Raw genomic sequence first — 22,573 nt, 5'->3', positions numbered from 1 at the left:
AGCAGAGCTCCCTTCAGAACTGCCGTGGAAATGAGGAGAGAGAAGCGCTGACGTGTCTTGACTCTCAAATCACATTGAGAAGAGCCGATCTGATGACCAGTTACTAGCTAAGTGTTGGCAGATTCCTTCTGGCGAGGTCTTCTTCTAAATGAAGTTGGTGAGAATTTGTCTTCAATTTTTAAGTTACCTTTCCCTATTTTGCAATTGCCATGTGCTTTCTTACCTACATTTAGCATTTCGGACTTAAATAAGAATGAAATGCTTGTAGCTGAGCATCCATTAAGTAATTGTTTAATAACAAACTGTAGTATGTTTGTTGTGGGGAGAAGAAACATAAATGTGGGATTGCGTTTCTACTCAGCTAAGCTACTAAGCTTTCAGGCACTTCTCACTGGAGCTCCTTAGTTGTGTTGTAAGAGGAGGAATAAATGCACTACGCAGACCTTTTGCCACAAGTAGGGAATTCAGCTGAAATTTCTTGACAAGCACGTGGAGATTGGCTCTTGCTTCAGTTAGACTTGGACTGGGTGTCCCACGGACTCATCCCCTGAGTTCTGAGGAAGGTTTTGTTCAATTTGAAGGTGTGTGAGTCGATGGGTTGGGCTGACTTCTAGAGTTCTGAAGCTTGTTCAAAGGCTTGTGAATCTATGTGAATTAAAGTCCTGCCCTAAAGGCCTTGAATGGCAACTTTGCTTAGAAGTGAAATTGTCAGGCTTCACAGTTATGCTTCTAAACCAATTCACTAGTGTTTAAAAGGAGGCTTGACTGAGTTCATGATAAGACACTGATGCTGGCTTTTTCAGCATTAACCTTACAGCCCTAAAGTACTTGTGGACTTGATACTGCAGCAGCAGCGGGAATTACTCAGGAAAGGAAAATTAGAACTGTGTCAGCAGTTAGAGGTCTGATTTTTGTGTACTGAAAGAAACTGTACTGGAAAAAAAAAAAAAAAAAAGCAAGTCCAGCTGGATTTGGGGATAGAGATGCTACAGAGGAAATTTGCCCATGCTTTTTGTACAGACCACTTGGAAGTTTTGAGCAAGCTTGATTAGGTCCAGGCAGATGAACAACAGGAGGGGGAGCTCTGTGCACTGCCCGAGGTGAAGGGAATTTCTGGCCTTGATGGCAACCTCTTAAGTGAGAAAGATAAGAGCTTCACTCCTGCCGCTCCCTGTCAGTAGGATGCTGTTGGCTGCCCTTACGATGGGCAGGACCGATAGAGAATGTGTATCTCTGGGAAAAGAACAGTGATCCAAGTTATGCTACTGTCTGTTACTGTCCTGTCTGCCTTTGCTGTCTTTTTTCAGTTGCAGATATTGTGTATTTGTATTAGTGTCAAAGAAGGCCGTATCGTGGCCCTGCCAGAGCAGATGTAGTTCCACACCCCACATCCTTACTGTCAATTTGCCAGTGTCCCTACTGTGAGTATTTCCTGGGTTGTCAGCCACAGAAAGGAGAATAGATAGTGAAAATATATGTGAGACGTTTATTTTGTGGTTACTGCAAAAACTGATAGAGGTGAGAGGGAAGAATTAATTTCCAGTGCAAGTAGGATGAACAAGGTTTTTAAGAACAGTGTTATTTAGCAGGTATTTTAAAGGACTGATTGCATCTAGGAATCCGTCAACATAAGGAAGAGGTACTTGTCAAGGAACAGAGAAATTTGGAGGTTTATTAAATTGGAAATTTCTCTAAAAGAGACCTACTTATCCCTCAAACTGCAATTTTTTGATGACTGAGTGGAGGGAAATACAGTTCTCCCTTGTTATTTATGGACAGAGAATGGAGACACGGAGAGAGAGGATTTGGTGTGGGGAGGATGTTTTAACACAGACAAACGTAAACATGCATGAATTTAAGCAGTAGGATGTAGGCAGGCTCTGTCTCCAAAGCTGTGCAGTGGTGTCAGCTCTCTGCTGTGCCCTCTTCTTGGTCTGTCAGGTCAAGGAAAGTGCCAGCAAGATGCTTTCTTGGCTCCCAGTCCGTAATTTGCTTGCTTCAGGTAGGTGTGGACAGATCTCTCCTCTGGCTGCTCTCAGCTCTGTAGATATCCCTCAGGTTACTGAGTAGTGCTCACAGGATGAAGAGGGAGTATGTTCAGTTTTCCTACAAGCTGCCTTATGTGCTGCCTCAACTGTTTTGTATGCATCTGCTTTATTGGAATGTACCTGATGCTGGCCTTTATGCTTAAGCTACTGTTAACATTGCTGTGTCTGTGATGTTAACTTGGGTGGTATCAAAATAATTTTAGATAAGTGCTTTGGGCTTTTCTTGGTGTTGTTTTGAATAGCAGTGATGCTAAATCTTCTAATTAAAATACTAATCTAAGGAAACGGAGTCGTTTCTTTATAGTATCTTAAAACGGTGAAAGAAATTGAAGAGCTTTTGAGTAAAAGAAACTTTTACTAAGAGGCACTATTCCTCATATTGTATGTAACATCTAAAAGTAAATAACTCTGCCTTCAGATTGTATGCTGTTATCTCTACATTCAAGATGCAGTTGGCTAGATTTTTCCTTCTTCGATTCATTGGATCAAAGTAATAATACAAATGTAAAATTTTATTTATCAACTTCTCTCCAAGCTTTGCAATTTGCAGGAATTAAATAAAGAATCTAGAAATAATACATGATTATAGGTACAATACATATCATGCAGGCTTATTTCCAGAATGTCAGAGGAGGGTTACATTAAATCCTTTTGTTTTGCTGTAGTATGATTACAAAGTTTGTTTTGTATCTAGGGACACTGAGTCTGAGAGTAAGAAATGTGAGAGGTGTCTGACAAGAGATGATAACATGGATTCAGTTCTGGCATTGTTGCTGCTCTTGACTATGTTCTGATTGGCCTGCAAGATCTGGAAAAGAAAATAAAAAAAAAACCCAAAAAGCCTTGGTCACATCTGTATTACTTTACATACCTTAGAGAAAGAAGAGCAACACAGCTCTATAAACACTGCCAGTTAGATCTGTGGAGAAACTAGATGTATTACAGTTAACCAGAAGAGAAAATATAACTAATTGCATTGAGACTAACAATTTATATTTAAATATATATCTATATGTAGTTTGAAACTTTGATGAAGAGTGACAAGCAAATGAAAAACAAGTAGTGTACCAAAAAAAAAATTGGTTTTAAATGTATGATATTTCTCTTCCAAATAGCTGGAGAGACTAGAGCCTTCGCTTGCATTCATGTATTAGTCATTTCAGGTGTTCAGACATGAAGTGTGTTATTGGTACAAATTTTATTATATTTTAGACAGGGGTCACTGCAGGATTGGGCTGGGATTTAAAGTCTCTGGAAGAAACTTGTTTGAACAACTACAGAACTGATATGCTTTTGAAAGCATGCCTGTTATCTGTACTGAGACTCAAGTATCCAATACTTTCTGGGCCTATTAAATCCTTGCTTTGTACCGTTTGTAACGTTTTGCAGGATGTGCAAACTACTCTAGCAATCGTTGCAATGTGCGAGTGGTGCCGTGGTATATATTTGTGGCATGTTTATATTGCTGCAGTTTTAGCTGTTTCGGTGATACTGACTGAGCAATGACAAGCTTCCTTCATTCTGTCTTCAAATGAACCCTTTTTCATTTTCAAAACACTTTTTCCTGATCACTTAATCCAGACTGATGCCAAGTCCATGCACTTCAGTGGAATGTTAGGTGACTATTCAGGAGACTTGTGCAGAGCCAAGTATACTCTATATTAAGGAATTACTTTGAAGAGATTTGGAAATAATACTGTTATTCTTGGTTTCGTACAGATGGTACCAGACAGGAAGAAGTGGAAGGTGAACTCAGTGAAGAGGAACGCTGGTTTGGAAATTCTTCAGAGACTCCTTCAGAAGCATCATATGGAGAAGTCCAGGAGAACTTTAAGTTGTCTCTTGAAGACAGAATCCAAGATCAGTCCACTTCCCCAGATACTTCTTTGGGAAGTGCAACTCCTAGCAGCAACACAGCGGAGTTGGGAACCATTGAAAATGAAGCACTAAGAGACACACTACAGAGCAAAGAGCACCTTTCTCCTGATGCGTCGTCTCTGTGTGAGGAAGAACCTCCTGGTTCAAATAAGCCACTGAGTAGTAACCTGAGGCGGCTGTTGGAGGCTGGCTCCCTCAAGCTGGATGCTGCTGTTACAGTCAATGGCAGAGTTGAGTCCCCGGTAAATCTTGGCTCAAATCTCTCCTTCTCTCCACCTGCTCATCATGCACAGCAGCTCAGTGTGCTTGCCAGAAAGCTAGCTGAGAAACAGGAGCAAAGTGACCAATACAATGCAGGTAGTCACTTTATATGGAATCAAGGTAAGTGGTTGCCAAACTCAACCACCACCTGTGGTTTGTCCCCCGATTCAGCTATCCTGAAACTGAAAGCCGCAGCCAATGCTGTTCTGCAGGACAGATCTCTTTCAAGGACTGAAGATAATGTAAGATTTGAATCCTTTTCCTCACCTTTTAGCTCCCAGTCTGCCAGCTCCACATTAGCAGCTTTATCAAAAAAAGTGAGTGAAAGAAGCATGACTCCTGGGCAGGAGCACCCGCCTCCGGCTAGTTCTTTCCTTTCTCTGGCTTCTATGACCTCTTCAGCTGCCCTGCTCAAAGAGGTTGCTGCAAGGGCTGCAGGCACCCTGTTGGCAGAGAAGAAGAAATCACTGGTTGCTGAGGATCCCCTGCAGCTTTCAGAGATGAAGCAAGAGAAAGCAACTCCACCACAGTCTTTGGAATTATTGCTACTGCCAGTCTCTAAGGGAAGAGCATCCAAACCCACTAGTACAGGTATGGATATGGTTTGAGCAAATAAATAGAATGCATTTGTTTTTCTGTAGCCTTATCTAGCATTTCTTCAATGGGTCTGGATTTGTTTTGATTCTGTGTATTATGGGAACAGTAATTAAGTACTGTAGGGAAACAATAGAAAAGCTTTTTAAAATACCAGTTGAAGACCAAACTCACAAATGTTTCCATTCGTTGAAAGATATAAGGGTTCAAGTTCAGTAACTTTTTTTTTTTTTTTTTTAAATTTCATACAATGGCATTTCCCCCCCCTCAGCACGTTCAAAACAAATCCATAAAAATATTTAATGGAGAAGATCAAAGAATCCCTGTTAGGGAGCTCACAGTATCAGTGAGCATATACAAAACTCGTGCTTTTGAAATACTGGACAAGGAAGAATTCTCCCTCCTGCTGTCTCTGTCACAAATGGACTTTTGTATAATCGCTTACTACCCTGTCCTAATTTACCAGAGTATATTATTATGTTGCCACTTTTCATTAAATTTTTTTTGCAGCATGAACAAATCTCACATGTTCAGTCTTTTACAAAGCTTTGTCATTAAAAAAAAAGTGAACTGCCTTTCTCTGATTTAGCTCAACAAGACTATTTCTCACTTGAGCCTTCTCTCCACCAGTTCCGACTGTTGGCATCCAAGGAACTGGGCTTACAGGGCATAAAAAAAAATATAGTCTTGGTAACAAAAGCTTTGAAGAGCTGGTAGGCCACGCAGGAGAACATAAATTACCTGTCTTCAAAACTAGGAAAAACAAGATTTCTTTCACCTCTTTTTATAAAATGTTCACATCAGTAGTTGTATATTCTAGTAGATAATACACACTTCTCATGTCTAATATCAGCGCTCTTCCTCCACTGGTATTCTCCTGTTGGGAATAAGGAAGCTCACCAGGTATCTTCACAGGGTGCACAAAGTGGTTCAGTACGTTCGAGCTGCATCAGACTGAATTTGTGTGGAACGTTAGCCTGACTGCACGAGTGCAGCAAACCAGTTGGGGAACCTGATGAGGCCATTGTAATAAAGGGGTCTGATGAGTGCAGCTGAGAGCAGTTTTTTGCTGCAAGATGCAAGTGTTCTGCAAGGACTTTGCTGGTATATTTTGCTAAGGCAGTTAAAGTGGCGAACTTTTCTTGCCATGGGTCTTGGCATAAGGTTCCCATTTGTTTAAATAAAGTCCTTTTCAGAGTAATAGAAGAGAAACCAGAAAAAGGCCCCTTTGTGTTGGGCATTGATGCAACTTTCTGATACAGACTGGTCTTCTTACAGGAAAGGCAGCTATGGGAAAGGAGAAAGGTTAAAATTAATTTGTAGTTACTTGTTTCTTGCTGGAAAAAAAAAAAAGCTCCCTTTTCACTCGGGAAAGGTAGATATTTGTAATAAAATCCAGGTTCTTGTTCAACTAACAAATTGTGCACTTTGTGCAGCTTATACTAGGGGAATGCTCTGGCTCTGGTAGTAGCAGCACTTCATAAACCAGCTCTGATGCAGCAAATTCCTAGCAACTGTTCTCTTTGCTGAAGGCTCTAGCTTACTGTACTGCTGAAAGATAACAATAGGGGCCGACTGCCTCAGGTCCTTGGTAACCAAGGAACAACTATTCATTTTTTATAATATATGGGACTAGGATCCCAAGAGGAAGGGTGTTTCCTTTCAGTTTATACGCACTGGGCCAGGGCCAGTTGGCATCCAACCTGACTTTATAGTGTAATGTTCATAACAAAAGATCTTCTAAGTCGGTTTTCTAATACACAATTAAGTTTTTCCTTTCTAAATAATTAACCAACTGAAAACAAAAAGCAAGCTGCTGGTTAGCGTATCTTGTTGATGTTGATTGTGGAAAGCCAAATTCTTGCTTCCTTTGGCCGTGGAGGAATGGAGCTCACAAAAAAAAAGTCACTGTTAGTCAAAAAGGTCAGAAGTGACCTTTGATTGGAAGATTCTGTAAAAATTGTGTAGGGTAGCAGGGCATGTGTATTTTTACCATAAAAATAAATGTCACACGTTCTCAATTCCTTTTGCATTTATGACCTTACGGCATTAAAAGCAAAAAACCAATATTTCACTTCATAATGCTGTTTACTGTAATCTGTAATTGTGTGGGTAGTTGCTTCTTGAGACCTAGGGTTTTTGGTTTGTTCCCAGACCAGTAGGCATAGATTTTGCTCCCCTGTTGTGCTTAGAGTATTTAAGGTACTGGTGATTTTAATTTGTTGTTACAAATCTGTTTTACTTACCCACCTGCAGCATCCTGCTTTGGTTATAAGATCAGTACTCTGTAAGAAATTCTATGTTGACAAGTGAGGAACAGCAAAGATGGAGGCTATTTTGAAGCAGATGTTAATAACAAGAGTATTCCTGCTGCTCTTTTGTCTATGATTTTGAGCTGTTTGGTCAGACGTATTTCAGGCAAGAGGCTGGAGCTGTGACTTACAAGAACATCGTCAAGTGATGCTGCAGGTCGGGTTTGGTGGGCTTGATCATTACTTGTATGGATTAGCGTGAAATGGTAAAAAGAAGGCTAATTTTGTTAGCAGTCTATTTGCTAGCATTGCCAGCTGTACTAATTGCTTACATGTTTTGGATCAAACTTAGAAGGAAGTCTGCAATCTCTGTTAAAATTCTGATGTCATTTCTGAATGAGTATAGGCAGCAGACCCTTTTTTTTTTTTACTGACTGAATACTTGCTTGGTAATAACTTTTTGTCTGCAATGCTTGCAGTTGTGTTCCCAGATTTTCTTCCTGGCTAATTCTCAGTTCACTTTTTTCAAGTAATTGATGCTGTGTGACATAAGATGGATGTCAGTGTAAATGAAGGAAAGCTGAAAACGCCATTTTTTTCCTTTTGCTAAGGTAAATGAAGTAAAGCGCTAACATGGCTGAGCCTTGAACAGGGTCGATGTAATTCCCATTCGCCATTAATTGTCAGTATTATTGGTGAAGTCACAGTATTGCAGAGTCATAGGAGCTGGAGGGGTCCTCTGACAATCATCTAGTCTAACTCCCCTGCTGAAGCAGGTTCCCTAGAGCAGATGACACAGGAAAGTGCAGGTGGGTTTTGACTGTCTCCTGGGTAGGAGATGCCTTCTGGGTGGATTGTTCCAGTGCTGTGTAACACTCAAAGTAAGGAAGTTCTTTCTCATGTTAGTACAAGGTTCCTGTATTGCAGTTTGTGCCGTTGCCCCTTGTTCCGTCACTGGGCACTGCTGTAACGAGCCTGGCCCCATCCATTTGGCCCCTGCACTTTAGATATTTATATGCACTGAAGGCCCAGAAGCAGAAGAAGGGCTGAAAGGAGCTGCTGCTCACCAAAGGTACTGCTAGCACACTCGGGCCACTCATGACATCCAGCAGCAATGGTGGGCTACCGTTTGGCTTCACCGTTACTCGCTCCCAGAAGAACCACGTGTTGTACCGTATCTTGACAAAAGACTGCAGCCCCTCTGCCCACCACCACACCACCCACCCTTTGCTCCTCACCCCGAGGCTTGCTTAAGGTGGCTGTGCGTGCACCGCCTGCCTGCCTCCCTTCCTGCCCTGCTGCTCAGCCCCCCCCTCATGCTGCCTAGGAGGCAGAAGGCATTTGGTCAATTTCTTTTATGAAGTGCTGAATTGCTATTGGTTCATCTTGTTTAGAGATTTATTTTTAGTGGGCAGGAAAAATAGATTAAAAACAAAAAATAGGCTTGTTACACATTTCTGTTCTGAATCCTTCATGGTAGCCAGGTGCTGGAGAAAAGGTAATGAGAGAAGGGAAATAAATGCTAGGAAAAAAAAGCTAACAATATGTATTTCTTTGTATTTCTCACTTTTTTTTTTTTTTTTTTTTTTTTTTTTTTTTTTTGTGAAGAAGTAACGATGCTAAAAAAGTGAAACAAGTAATTATAGCATTGGTTTTGGCGTGCTCTTTAGAGATTCAGAGAGCGGAACTTTGATAATAAGTTGAGTGTGATAGAAAATTTTATGAGTAGAATTTTTAAAATGGCAAAAGTACATGCTTTGTCAGTGTGTCCTTTTTTTGCATTTAGACAATGAGTACCTAATTGGTGGAATTACAGTCTTTGTTTCCTACTTAATAAGAGGAATTATTTTTGAGGATATGATAAATCTTTCTGGAGGTTTTTACTACTTAGTTCCTCATCAAGGGAATTTGGTGTTTGCTATATTCTTATCAGTAGGAAATAACTGATAAAAATGAGGTGAAATATTCTGAGAGACGTTCCTGATAGTAGGGATAAGCATTGTTGAGCTCTGGATATTTGAAAACAGTCTTGAAAAAAAGCTTCAAATTCTGTAGTAATTCTAGGCTTTTGTAGTAAGCAGAGGAAGTTGTGATGAGGGGAAGAGTGGATGGTTAGTTGTGTATGGTCAGCAGCAAGGAATTTCTCTTTCCATCAACCTTGAGATGGTTCCACACGCAGGGGACTAACTATATTTACTTGACAAATGCCATCAAATCCTTTTACTATCTTAGCACAGTAAAGCAGAGTGAAAATGTTTAGGAAGGCAGTGGGTTTAACGCCCTGGTAGCAAGCAGAGTAGAAGGATACCCGTGACCCTAGGACTCCTGATGGCTGAAGTTGCAGCAGCATCTGCTTGAGCCCTAGTTAAACGATTCTCCTGTTAAATATATCTGAGATGCATTGCCAGCATGCTTATCAGTTAAGCTGTGAAGTGCTCTGTGTTTTATATCCCCCGTGTTCTGGCTAACCGTCGAATGTGGGAATGGATCATTTTGGAACAATTAAGCATATTTTCCATACCCGACTACAACTGGCATTTGATAGGAAATGAGGCTGAAAAGTGATGATTATGAGAGACATCCATCTCAGTTCTGTTAAATTATAAGGAACATTAGCACCAGGTGAGACAGAATAGCATCCCCTACTGATTAGCCAGAGGATGTTTGGGACATTAACCTTTATAAAATTATTGTGACCTTTCTTAGAGGGAGAATAACTAGATTAACTGGAAAAGGGACATGCAGGGGGAGGAAAATTGAAATTTCTGATATGTGTTGTTGTTTAACTGTTGTGTCCCTTTGCAGATGCAATTCTAGCTCTGAAAAATGGTATCTTGAGTACGTTTACAGGAGAAAAGCATTCAATAAGTGTCTGTAAAGGATCCTCTCTTTCTCTTCCCCCGTTCTGCTAAGCCTCAGAAGAAGAAGGAGGAAAACCTTTCCAGTGTCCAATCTGTGGTTTGGTTATCAAGAGGAAGAGTTACTGGAAACGGCACATGGTGATTCATACAGGTTTGAAAAGTCATCAGTGTCCACTCTGTCCATTTCGCTGTGCGCGTAAGGACAATCTCAAATCACACATGAAGGTAAGGGAAGTGTTTACTGACTATCAAAGCATTTGACTTGTCAATCAGGAAATGATAGTGCAACGAACATACTTCAGTGGCATTTGCGAGAATTAAAGTTCACTATTAATGCTGTAATTATGTCTTTATTTAAATAGAGACACCATAATTAGATAAGGAAATAAATTGTTTTCCTTTGCTTGCCTTTCCATTTTATGTTGTGTGGAAACTGCCCTGTCTGAGTTCACTTGATGCAGCACAAGTTGTCTGTGATAGATTTAGTTATGGACCTGGAACCACCAGAAGCGGGGATATTAGCTGAGATGTGACACCATGCAAACACAGGGGTTCTGCTTTCAGGATGCATGCGAGTATCTGTCTGCCATTGCAATACCCTAAGTGAGTGTAGAAACTTGGCCTACAGCTCTTCAGTTTTAGTTTTATCCTTGCCATGGTTTTTAACTGCAGATACTCCAGAAATGAAGCATCCAAAATGATGAAAAACGGGTTATACTGTAATGTTTTGTTTTGAAGTGTTTCTACTAAACTTAAGGTATGTTTTTAATTCAGCCTACGTTTTAGGCTCCTAAAGAAACTTAACCAACATTTGTGTTGATATAGAGAATAGAAATGGAGAAGAAATTTAGAAGAACAAGTATTCAGCAGAAGTACTGTATGATGGCAAAGCACAAAGTTACCTGATCTTTGCGTACGGTAGGGCATGCTTGGTGAAATAAAAATGGTACCTGGCCCATTGATCCACGGATAAAGAAGCTGAAGGGGAAAAAGTTTACTTCGTTAATACTGTTGAGCTATTATAATTGCAGTGAAATGTTTTATTACAGTTTGTATTTTGTTTGTTTTGGACAACAGGTCTCTCAGTGTATGGGGGGGGACAGGAGTGTCAGTTGAGCTTCTGTGTGCTGCAATTGCAAAATCTTGAGTTGGCTGGACAGGAGTCTCGCCTTGCTTAGATCTCAGTAACTGTTAAGTATTAGATCAGGTGATTCAGTGATCATAATAGCAGATCATGCTGCATTTCAGGTCCTTGCTAGGTCTTGTAATCATCCTCCCGAAGTCTCAAAGTTATCATCTTACTTCTCCTAGTGTAAATCAGTGCACAATTCCCAGGCATCCTTAGTGTATTATGCTGAACCTAATCAGTTCCAAGTAGGTTTGGTATTTGCAAGTCCTTTTTTTTTTTTTTTTTTTTTAGGACTTAGTAGAAGACATGAAAGAATGAGATCTAAGTACAGTAAGAGAAGTTTTTTGTTTTTAGTTGTTGACAGTCTGCACAGAGGCATGCATCGCCTGAAAATTTGCTCTTCTTTGGCAGAGGCCTGTTATTGTCCAGTGTTTTGCGAAAGATCTCTCTGTTATTCCCTGCAGAAATTCTTAATCTCTGCATTTTGTACCTTTTTGGAATTATTATTTACAGGGCAAGGGCCTATCCCTTACTTTTCCATGTGGTGATTTCCGTGGAGGTCATAGATATCTGATTTCTTCCAGCATCCTGAACTTTTTCACTGTCTCTGTGTGCTATCGGGTTGGTGGCTCTCTGAACCCTTGCAGTCTTCTCTGCTCCCTGCCTAAGCTAAACCCCTTTATTAACCGAACCCGTGTTGTCTTATAACAAACTCCTAATAAAAGCAAAGTAACGGTAGTATTTATTATTTGTTATTATGGTGATTATTGCTTAATTTGAGCTCATTTTGAGTCTCTCTTAGATTTATTGTGTAAGTAAGATTCTAAGGCTCCTCAGTCAGTGCAGTCTAGTCATGCAGGTTGTGATGGACTCAGTGATCTTTGCTAGTAAAGCTGCTTTATTTAAGATGAAGCCAATTGCTTTATAAAACTAATTGGCCAGTATTTGATCTTTTATTCTTGCTTGTAGTCTTACGAATAGATGCATAAAATCATGAGTACAGATATTTGCAAGATAATATTCTAGCTTAATTTCCAGGGGTTTCATACACTTCTTCATTCACATAGTCCATTCATAAAAACATTGTCTATCAAGTCAGAGTTTCTGTGAAGTTGAAATATTTGCATAGTGTAGATGAATGAAATAGAGACATGTTAGTCATTTGTTCAACAACAGTGTCAGATATATTTTGAGTTCTCTTCGATAAAAAGTATAAATTGATACCAAGATTAAAAATAAAATAAAAAGTCAGATTTCTGATTATAAAAACGTGCTGCTTTTAAATCTCTATCTAAATAAATATGAGGCTTTAGAACACACACAAACACACACATATATATATTTAAGCTAACGGTGTTCAAAATTGAGTGAATACACAACAGAAATAGTACAGCACAGCTGGAATTTAGGATGTAGTATTCTGGCAACTTCAGCTGGATAATTTGGTTCTTTTCATTGTCCCCAAATCCTCTGGGAGCTACCTGGTCTTATCTCCTTCCTGGCAGGAACCCCATGAAGTCAGAGCTGCCTATAGCTCTCCACTCCTCTCTTTCTCCCCATGAATCAACAGCAGCTGCAGGTGAGACTGCAAAATTACGGTGCTAGGATGGTGTTTGTCATTATAACTCGATTTTTTACTCTACTGTGTTATTACAAGCTCAGTGTTGTTTTTTTTGTTGGTTTTTTTTTTTGTTGTTGTTAATGTTCCTCTTTAATGTTAAGTTGATCCATTGTTCCATTGATCAGGATGACAGACAAAACCTGTTGAGATATTTTGTCCAGCTCCCGTCTTCCAAATCTGATAATATTGTCTTTATTTCCTCTTAGGCAGCGTAGCTCTGAGCTGGAGTACCTCCTCTTTTTTCTGTGTTCTTGTAGGCATTCTCCATTGAATCTGAAAGTTCAGAGTTTAATTTCCGTTAGCGGTTTGTGTGTGTATTCATATGGGACTCCCATATTCTGTGTATGTTTAGGTTAATGAATAATGTCGATAGAATATAAATAATCTGTTATTTTCCGGCAGTTATAACACACCAAACTCGTTGGCCAAGAATATAATATTGCCAACATTTTTGATGTCTTGTCTCCTGCTGAAGAAAATCTTAGAGAGAGTTGGACAGATTCCAGCCCTGACCATGCTCAGATCTACATGTGCTACCCACCGTGTTGATGAAAGCTTTCTTCCAGGCACTTTGCCTGGCCAGCTTGCAACTGAAGGCAAGGAAGTAAAATGCAAGAAGGGAAATGGAAGGAATGTTTCCGTGCAATGAACAAGACAGACTGAGTGAATTGCCTTTTAAGGCATGTAGTTTTATCTATAATTGTTACATGGAATTTCAGTTCCACAGTGATAGGCACCTTAGAAAAATCCTAAAATAGACACGGTACAGAATTTTATTAGTTTATTTTGGAGACAAATTATAGTGCTTGCATAACCACAAGTTTTGGCCCTTTTTCCTAGGAATCTGAGAGTAGCATCTCAGGACTTGAGTCTGGTATCACAGTGTGGTTTCCTGGGGCCCAAAGGGTATCGAAAGTAAAAACAGAAAAAATGAATGGGCATATGAGAGAGGTGTCCTGCCCTGTCAGGCGGCAAATCTTCCTCTCCAGTTATCTAAATGCATGCTCAATTTGACTATGTTATTTTCTTTCTGAGTGAAAAAAAATGAAATGCTAGTTCTGAAGCTGCAGAAGGTAACAGAAAGGGGTGGTGTAGTTTAGCAAGGTGTTTTCAGGCCATTCTGTTTTTACTGGTGCAGTAAAAAAAGCATCAGTCAGATTTTGGCCAATTGGTATCTTTGGATCATATACATCTCTTCCTCAGCAATTGGTGGAAGTTTAGCCTGTGAGATCATGCAGATACGTTCCAAGAAAGCAACAGGATATTAGCCTGAGTACTTGGAAAGGGGAACAAGGAAGAGGAGCATATGGCCAAAAATAATACCTATAAATGTTCCTTGTGCTGCTATATAGACATAATGCCGAAATGAGTGAGCCAGCTCTTCTAGCAGTGGAAAAGAAGTTTTGCTGTGAACATGTGCTGAAGCAGGATAGTGATAGAAAATGAAGAAATGGAAGATTGAACTTAGCAGAAAAGGCAAATGCAATGGCAAGTAGATTGTGAGGTGCTTGAAAACAGAATCTTCCTGCTTCTGTTTCTTGTGAAGGACAGTGTGATGTAAGAATAATACTTCTGTCATATTCAGAGGATTATAATCAACCTGCTGATTAGGAGGGCTATTGATTACACAATAGCGGGAATGAGGAAAGACTCTGAAGAATGTAAACAGGTCCTTACTACTCTTCCCCTCCCCCCTTAGTGATTTGTTTTTCTCTTTATCTTTCTTAGCCAAGTTCAGAAGACTGAATGATCATTCATAGTCCATTTTGGTGAAAGACAGAACTGGTTACTTTAAAGCATCTTCACTGTATTGAGAAGGAGATAGGCTGTATTTCATGTGAGCGTTTTCTGTTTAGTTATGTTTAAGCTAACCTTAAAGATCCATGGGAGGCCCCTATGATTCCATTACCTCACCTCAGCTGAGGGGAGGTAATACAAACTTACACAGCTTTCCTGCAACGGAAGTCTGTGCCCCAAGACACAGATACATACCATAAGTTACTTAAAATACTTGCCTTTTAATCTTGGCACTTTGTGCTTATGGTGCAAGAGTAAGACATGAAATGCATTGCTGTCTTAAAATCTTAAAGGTAAAATAATTTTATATGTGTTATATATGTTTATTATTTATATATTTTCAATATGTAGTCCAGTCTTGCAGAAAGGCTTTTTTTTTTTCTTTTTTTTTTTTTTAGCAAAGCAAGGAAACAGTTTCAAAAAGAAAGTGCTTTATAGTGTATGCATCCTCAGGTGAAGGATCATACCAAAACTAGTGTCTTATAAATACACTTTTGAAAAGCAATATTTTGAAGATGAAGGAGCTTATCAGAAATGAAATGGTAGCGTGCACTTGGAAGATGCAAAATATAGGCCTTTCAACTGCACCCGAATGCAGTTTTAGGAGAATACCTTTTGCTACAAGGTTTGAAAAATAGCCAACCAACCAAGAACAAACAAATGAGAAAAATAGTGGGGAGACAAGTATGGTAAATGGACAGGTTGTAGTTGTTGCTGGCAGTAGTTGTTGTTTAAACAGATACCCCTCATGAAGGTGTTAGTTTGCATCAAACAAAGTAAGTGAGAGAAAGAAAACCTATAATAGGTAAAGAAAAAGCTGCTAACATAAAGCTCCTGAACGTAAGTCAGAGTGAGTAGCCAGAAGCAAACATTCACTCCCCCTCACTCGACAACCTGATTTTCCTTTGAGATTACTGTTCTTGGAATAAGAGGAGGTATTTTTCTAAGTGTGAAAAAAAGACAAACAAACAAACAGAAAGCAATAAAACCTCAAGTTCCACAAAAGAAAGATGAATGCCAAACCTTCCCTTCCTGTGCTTCGTAAGTAGAAGGGAGAATTTGTTCCCAAATATAAGGAAGGGGGCAAGTGAAGATCTACCTGATGGGTGCTATAAAATGGCAGGATTAGCCAATGTCACCGTTTCCCTCAGCCCTACTACCTTTGCAGGTAGGTGGGATCTCATCACTTTAACTGGTTGGTAAGTTGGCCAGGGTGTTGCTTATAAGGGTGAAAACTTGATTTAACAAGCTGCTTGTGATACCAGAAATATTAGTATGTTGAGGAAAAAAATGTAACAGAACATATAATGATATGAATAATGTGATACGATAGGGACACGTGGCTTCTGTAAAAGAAAGTGGTGTGTTCTTCCACTAAGATGTTTTGAGCACGTCAAGAAAATCATGGACTTGAGAATCAGCTGAAATTTGTTTGCCCTTTACAAAAGCCTTTGGCAAAGCTTCTCATCAAGAAGCTGCCAAATAAATTAAGTAATGTGATGTATTGTGGCAAATTAGAAATTTAGCAAGAGATGGTAAAACAAAGGGTAGGAAGAAACTAGCAATGTTAATCATGACAAAAGGTTATCAGAGGGGTGTTCCATTACTAAGAGTAGAGTTGTGCGTATTTTAACAAATGTAATCTGCACAAAGTGATGGCTGTGGGGTAAGACAATTGTAGATGATACAATCTTATGTACAATGAATCAAGATTAGAAAAGGCAAAACTTGAAAGGGAATAAAAAGAACTTGCTGGCAGACAAATGCAAAGGCAAATGAAGTTATTGTTGACAAATACAAGGCAGTGTGCCTTGGAAACAGCAGTCTTAAACTGATCACGCACCTGAGTGTCTTTAATATAGCAAACTGTAACTACCCAGAGAAGATATCTGGATATCACTGCAGCCAGTTCAGTGGAAACCTTTTCTTGGCATATGCAGCAGTGGTTAAAAAGTATGTTAGATATTCAAATATGCATCGAGTAGAACTGAAATAACACTGAAAATATTACGCTATTATAAATGTGTGGTGTGCTGCCACTTTTGATCTCACTTCTGATGCATATTGTGTATCAAAAACATACATTAGTAATAGAAGGTGTTTTAAAAGATGACAGTGAAAATGATTAGTGGGATGGCAAGAACTTTCTTCTCCCTTTGAAAAAGAAACTGAAAAGAATGGGACTAGCAGGTCTAAAAGGAGGGTGAGATCAAAATAATGCATGTGGTAGAGAAGAGAAATAGAGCTGACTCTTTTTTGTCATTCTTAAAGTGTGAGGCAGCAAGAGAAATTAAAGAAACAAACAAAAAATTTTCTTTAAGTAACTTGTGCCCAAATTCCCAAACCATGTCTAAAGTTTGTAAGAACTGTATAGGTCTGTTGAAGCTTACGTCAGTCACACACAACAAAAGCTGTAGAAATGCAAAATATTGTTTGAGACCAGGAAGACAGAAAGGTTAAAATAAAGATATACTTTGCACAGTCAAGGAGAATATCCACAATTAAATGAGGCAAACTCAGAAGGTGGAAACTGAGACTCAGGAGAAAACTTTTCAGCTGCCCTCGTCTCCTTTTGTCTGTGGTTTTCTTGCTGTCAGCATGGGACAGGTGCTGGCTGAGGATGCAGTGATTGTCCAAGTTAGGGGTTATCCATCTCCCATTGCAGTAGCCCTGCCACTACCAGCAGCAGCCTGGTTGAGTCTGAAGAGGACATCCGGTGGCTTGCGTAGCATTAGCACAGTATAAGAGCCATTTGCTGGAGGGAGAAGGCAGCTTTTTGGGCTCTCTTGTGATTGTCTTTCTGTGGAGCTCCACAGGGTTTCTCGTTTATTCTGCAACAAGTGGTTGCTGCCCCGACTCTTCTTATAGCATAGGAGAGCTCCCCCCTGGACCCGCTCCAACAGCTCGGAAATCTTTGGTTTTGAATTCTGTCGTTCCTTGGCTACCAGCTATAAAGTACTTCGTTATAGGAGAAACTCATTGGTGACACTGCTGTTGTCTTTGGACAGGAGAGAAATCCAGTTCAGATGAATCAGTCTCCCCGTTCTCATTGATTCTCGTAAGATATTGCAGGGTGTCATGCCGTGTGCCTGGGCAGAGAATGTGGCTTCCACACAGACTTTCCCACCAACTGCAGTGATGACAGCCCTATGAAGGCATCGTATTGATAGTTCTGATACAGGGCCTCCAGAAGAAGTGGTTAAATATGTAGGCAGGGAAATGCTGATTGGTGGGGATTCTGGAGACAAGCTCTGGCATACAAGATCTCAGTGGGTGTAAGAGAGAAAGTTGCCATGGTGAGAGTGCTCGCTACCATTAGTACCATCTTGGTGCTCTCCATGTGAAGGAAATTGCTTAAATTCTGCTGTGCTTACAGACCATCCAGTTTCCAGTAGCGTGGATGGTCAGTCTGGTTGGCGTTTCCATTGTAACCTATTAATGTTTTGAAATTACTGTGCTGCTGCTGTTCTGCAAGATTATTGCTTTAAAAGCTCATGCTAATCTAAGACCATTCTAATTTGTTGTTGTTGTTGTCAGGTGCAATTTTAAGATTCCCAAATTACTTTGTCTGTAAATGTCATGCTTATACAATACTGAGAACGTCTTTCTATAAAGTGGCAGACCAAAAGAAGTTCTCTCTAGCTGTTTGTTTTGCACCTTATCTCCAGAGCCCTTGAGGAACCACTGAATGCAAATTGGCACAGCACTAGTGAAATATGTTTTCATTGACTGCCAAGAAGACTAAAAGAAGGAAGTCTCGCAACTTCACGTTTTTGGGGACCTGTGTTCAAGTCCACTGTGTGTAGAGAATCGTAGATGTCATCTTGTGATTGAATTCCTCTTACTATATAAAGAATGAATCTGGCCGAATCTTTTACTGTGGGAAACTTCTTCCAGTCAGAATTATAACAAAGTTTTATTTGGAAAATGCTGCAGCTGCCCCCACAGCCTGCACCAGGACTCTCAGGATGTTGTGTGACTCTCAGCAGTGTGGGAAATCAGAAAGTGCTGAAAGCCTTAACTACAGCTAGGCCTTCCAGGCTCCCTCATGGAAAGCTGAGTTTTGACTGGAGCTGGAGCTCTCAGAGCTTTTAGACTTCCAGACTTCAGCAGCAAGCTTTGATTCTCTGGCATGTCTGCCTCTGAGCCAAGCCCAGAGAATTTAGAAGAAGAGTGCCACCCAGCTAGATAGGGAACGATGTCTGATTTGCTAAGGGTTCATTGAACCCCTCCGTGTTTCAGGTGGAATATTTTGCATTCAACAAATGGCCAGTTTTCAACAAAAATTCTGTCTTATTGAAATGTTTCCAGCCATCTCAAGTCACAAGTGAAAGTGCATGTGTGGAGCTCAGTCTGGTGCCAGTTGGTCCTGATAACGTGTCAGCAGTTGGTAAGGGACAAGTGTGTGTATTTGCCAGTCTTTCCGAAGGGAGTAGCCTTGAGTGCTGATGTGAAGGTTTAAAATTTATTTATGAAGCTATGGAGAAAAAACTTTTCCATGCACTGGCCACTATTATGCTGAGCTCAGTTATTCTTTTCCTTTCATGAGTGATGTGCTGATGTGTATTGCACAATTATTTATACGTAGTTCGTATTAATGAGTGTATTTGCTTAACTATGAAGGATGCTCCAAAAGTAATGCCTGCTGTTTATTTCCTTGGAAACTACAACGTTGGAAAGAGCACAATGGCACTACTTGATACAGCAAATTCTCAGCTTCCGAAGACTATTTTTAGCATAGTCACTACCATTAGGTGTGCATTGTCGCCAGCAACAAACGAGGTCTGCATGCAAAAATCTGCACCAGCAAAGGTGACCCACTGTCAGCACTGCCACCACTGAAACACTCCACTCACCACCTCAGTGTGCTCACATGCACTGTTAGGTCTCCATAAACATTCAGCAAGCATCGCTGAATGTCAGTGGGTGCCATTTTTTTCTGCATGGAGGAATTCATTGACACACCTTTGTGTCATACGCACTTCCACACCAGATGCCATTTTGTCACACTGCCCTTCTGGTGCCTTCTGTCACACAATAAAAAATTTGATGGAGTATTTTCAGGAAGCTTCTATCTCTACTGCTGTACCACCAATATCTGCTTCTGATGTCATGGGCCAATGTGATTAATAGGTGGCATTACTTTTGGAGCAGCCCTCATAGATAATGCATACACCATTGCGGATGGATGGATGGATGGAGTTCTCTTTACAAGGTGTCAGGATCAGGCCTGGGGATTCTGAGCATTGTGTAGTCACATTGGAGCATGCAGACTTTATGAGGCAGAGCCTGAGTCAAAATACAAGGACAATGGGATTAACTGATTTAGTGAATTTATAGAGTTAGCTGACAGACACCATCTCTCCTGTTTGTATTTTATCAAAACAGAGCAGTTTATTTTCCAGTGGAATTAATTTCAAGTGGTTCAGTGGTGCCTTGGTATTGCCAGGTGTTAGGTTTTTTTACCCTAACGATAGACAAATTGATGGTGGATGTTGCTATGCAGAACGACGGTTTACTGGGTTCCTCCAAACAATTTTTATTTATAAGTTACACAGAATAATTATGCTTAGCAGAACATGTAATAAATAGGCTCTTCTGGAGTTTCTTTGTTTAGTTTTGTTTTTAATGAAGGAAGCTGCTAGTTACATTTTGAAAGTTTTTTTTACATACTGACAGGTCATCGGGATCTGTTTCACCCAAAGCAGACTTCCATCATTTCTATAATACAAAACCAGATGTTTCTACGTGTGTCCTACAGTTCTTAGTATCTGACCTCTTTCCAAGTGCTCAGAATGCAGAGTTCACTCATTAGCTAAATTTTCTTGTTTTAAAACAGTGAGGAGTATGGAGCTGAGATTTCTATAATGCTAGTAAACTACTCTGCTTAACACATGCTTTTATCTTTCACCTCTTGAACCAGGTTCATCAGCACCAAGACAGGGGTGAGACCTTTCAATGCCAGCTATGCCCTTTTACCTCCTCCCGCCACTTCAGCCTGAAACTCCATATGCGTTGCCATCAGCATTTCCTCAGGACAGAATCCAAAGTGAAGGAGGAAATACCAGAAACTGAGGTGAAGGGGTCACCACAGCTAAATAGTGACTCCTGCCCGGGACCACAGAGGGAAGGAGTTGGACCTGACCTTATGGGATCAGCATCTGTATCTAAAACATCTGATGTGGCTGGGCAGGCTAGTGGAGGTATTCCACCTTTACTAGTGAAAGAAGAGCCCAAAGATGACAATGGCATCTCAGCTGCACCTTTTGCTCTTAGTACTGTTGACAGAGCCCCCAACAACACAAAGCTGAAAGACTCTGACTTTGTGGCCAGTACAGCATCAGCACTATTCAGCCAAGACATCTCTGTCAAGATGGCATCAGATTTTCTTATGAAGCTGTCAGGTAATTGAGCAGCAAGCAGCAGCAGCAGCAGCAGCTGCTCCTTCGGTGGTCTAAGAAACCCTTTGCCTTGGGGTTGCTAAGTCATTGAATTTCAGGGAGCAAAGCATTGCAACTTCTTAACATATAATTTCTTGTTTTTTGGATAAAAAGAGAAGTGCATGATGGAGGGAAGAGGGGAAGAAGGTGGGAGAAGACAAAAAGAGAGGGATTTTGCTGTTTACTGAAACCTGGAAGTGGGAATGAAAACTTGTTTTCCAGGCTTCGATATTCACTGACAGTTGTCTCAGTGAATCTCATTTGGTGTGTTTTTCAGGTATGCTAACTACATGTAGGTTCTGGTTTAAAGTCACTGAGGGTCACAAGCACCAGCACGTTAGAAAATTCAGGTCTTAATTTTTTCCTCTGCCTTTACCCGTCTGTTAAATAGAAACAATAAATGAATGGTGACCTTTCTTTCAGGGAGCATAAAATAACTAGTTGCTGCTTGTGAAGTACGAATGTTACTGCGTTTCTTGATTACTAACATGAAAAAAAGGGTAGTTCTAGAGATTCGTGAATAGTTTTTAATTTTTTTTTGTTTTTCTAATTGAAATCCATATCAAATGCAAAATGATTTTTTTGTTTGTTTGTTTGGTTGTTGTTTTTTTTCCACTGTCAGGTTATTGCTGTGAGAATGATATTTGTATGTGAGAGTATGAAGAGGTGAATGTGCTTAGGGAAAATCTATTATACCTTATGTGCTTTCTTATTGATTTGACTGAACTCAGAATTGTGGACATGCTGTTGTTGGAGTGTTGTTGGAGGTGTTCTACATACTAAACGTTGTTGGTTTTGTTGGGTTTTTTTGTTAATTGGCCTTTAATTTTCGAAGAGAAAGAAATCAGGAAAATGTCTGAAAACTGAAGAAACTTCTGTTTCACAAGGAGCTGTCAGTCCATGTTGCAAGGTCTAGACTTTGGAGATAGAAGATGCACTCTACAGTAGAGAAGTGGTCACCTTTTTTCTTTAAATGGAATGTAAGTTGTATTCTAGTTAAAAAAAAAAAAAAAAAAAAAAAAAAAAAAAAAAAATCAGGTAAGCTAGGAAATTAACTCTGTCCTCATTGCCCTTTTAAGGTGACACGGCAGCATTTTGTTGTGGTAGAAAAGGTTGCTATCCTCATCTGCCCAGATCTCTGGGATAATAATGCTGTGAGGAATAGAATAGAGTGGAGAAACAGCAGAAATGAAGCTTGAGGCTTCATGGAGCCAGCACAGGAAGGAAAAAGACAAGACTTGAAGACAAGCAGGAAGTACAGTGGGTTAGCACGGTTTCTTGTGTGGGTTGGAAGAAGCCACATAAATGTTTCCTTAGAAAACAAAAACAAAAAAGATATGTTGCTATATTATTATGATAAACAAAAAAAATGAGCAAGGATGAGTCTGTATGTTTTTTTTTAGTTGAGTTTCAAATTTGGACCCTATGCAGTCCATTTCTGGTGTATGACGTATGGTTGTCCCATACGTTGTCCTTCTGATGCCTATAAAATTTGTGTTTCACACTGACTCCACATCATCTGTGCTGAACTGTGGATAGCAGTGCTGGTGAGGGCTACATGTAGCAAGAGTGAGAGAAGAAAGCTGGAGAGGAGGAGAAAGCTTGAATGCTGAAAAAACATACAACATTTTGATGTGCTGTTTTTCATGTAGCCGTTGATCGGGAATTGTTTAGTGTTTGGCAGGCATTGGT

General features: G+C 40.0%; 1 protein-coding gene across 1 annotated transcript in view; it reads left to right on the top strand.

Annotated features, from left to right (window-relative positions):
* ZNF827 (zinc finger protein 827) overlaps window positions 1-22,573 on the top strand; it is a gene marked incomplete at both ends in the record, with an annotated part of 103,447 nt that overhangs the window by 22,666 nt on the left and 58,208 nt on the right. Inside the window, 3 exons of the mRNA XM_079534482.1 lie at window positions 3,768-4,778; window positions 9,947-10,119; window positions 20,365-20,845. Of these exons, the coding sequence (XP_079390608.1) occupies window positions 3,768-4,778; window positions 9,947-10,119; window positions 20,365-20,845 (1,665 nt within the window). The remainder of the gene's footprint in view (window positions 1-3,767; window positions 4,779-9,946; window positions 10,120-20,364; window positions 20,846-22,573) is intronic.

This window comes from Tetrao urogallus (genome assembly GCF_951394365.1).
Source record: "Tetrao urogallus genome assembly, chromosome: 4".
NCBI classification, from domain to species: domain Eukaryota; kingdom Metazoa; phylum Chordata; class Aves; order Galliformes; family Phasianidae; genus Tetrao; species Tetrao urogallus.
Note: the sequence above shows the minus strand (reverse complement) of the source record. Positions and strands in the feature narration are given on the sequence as shown.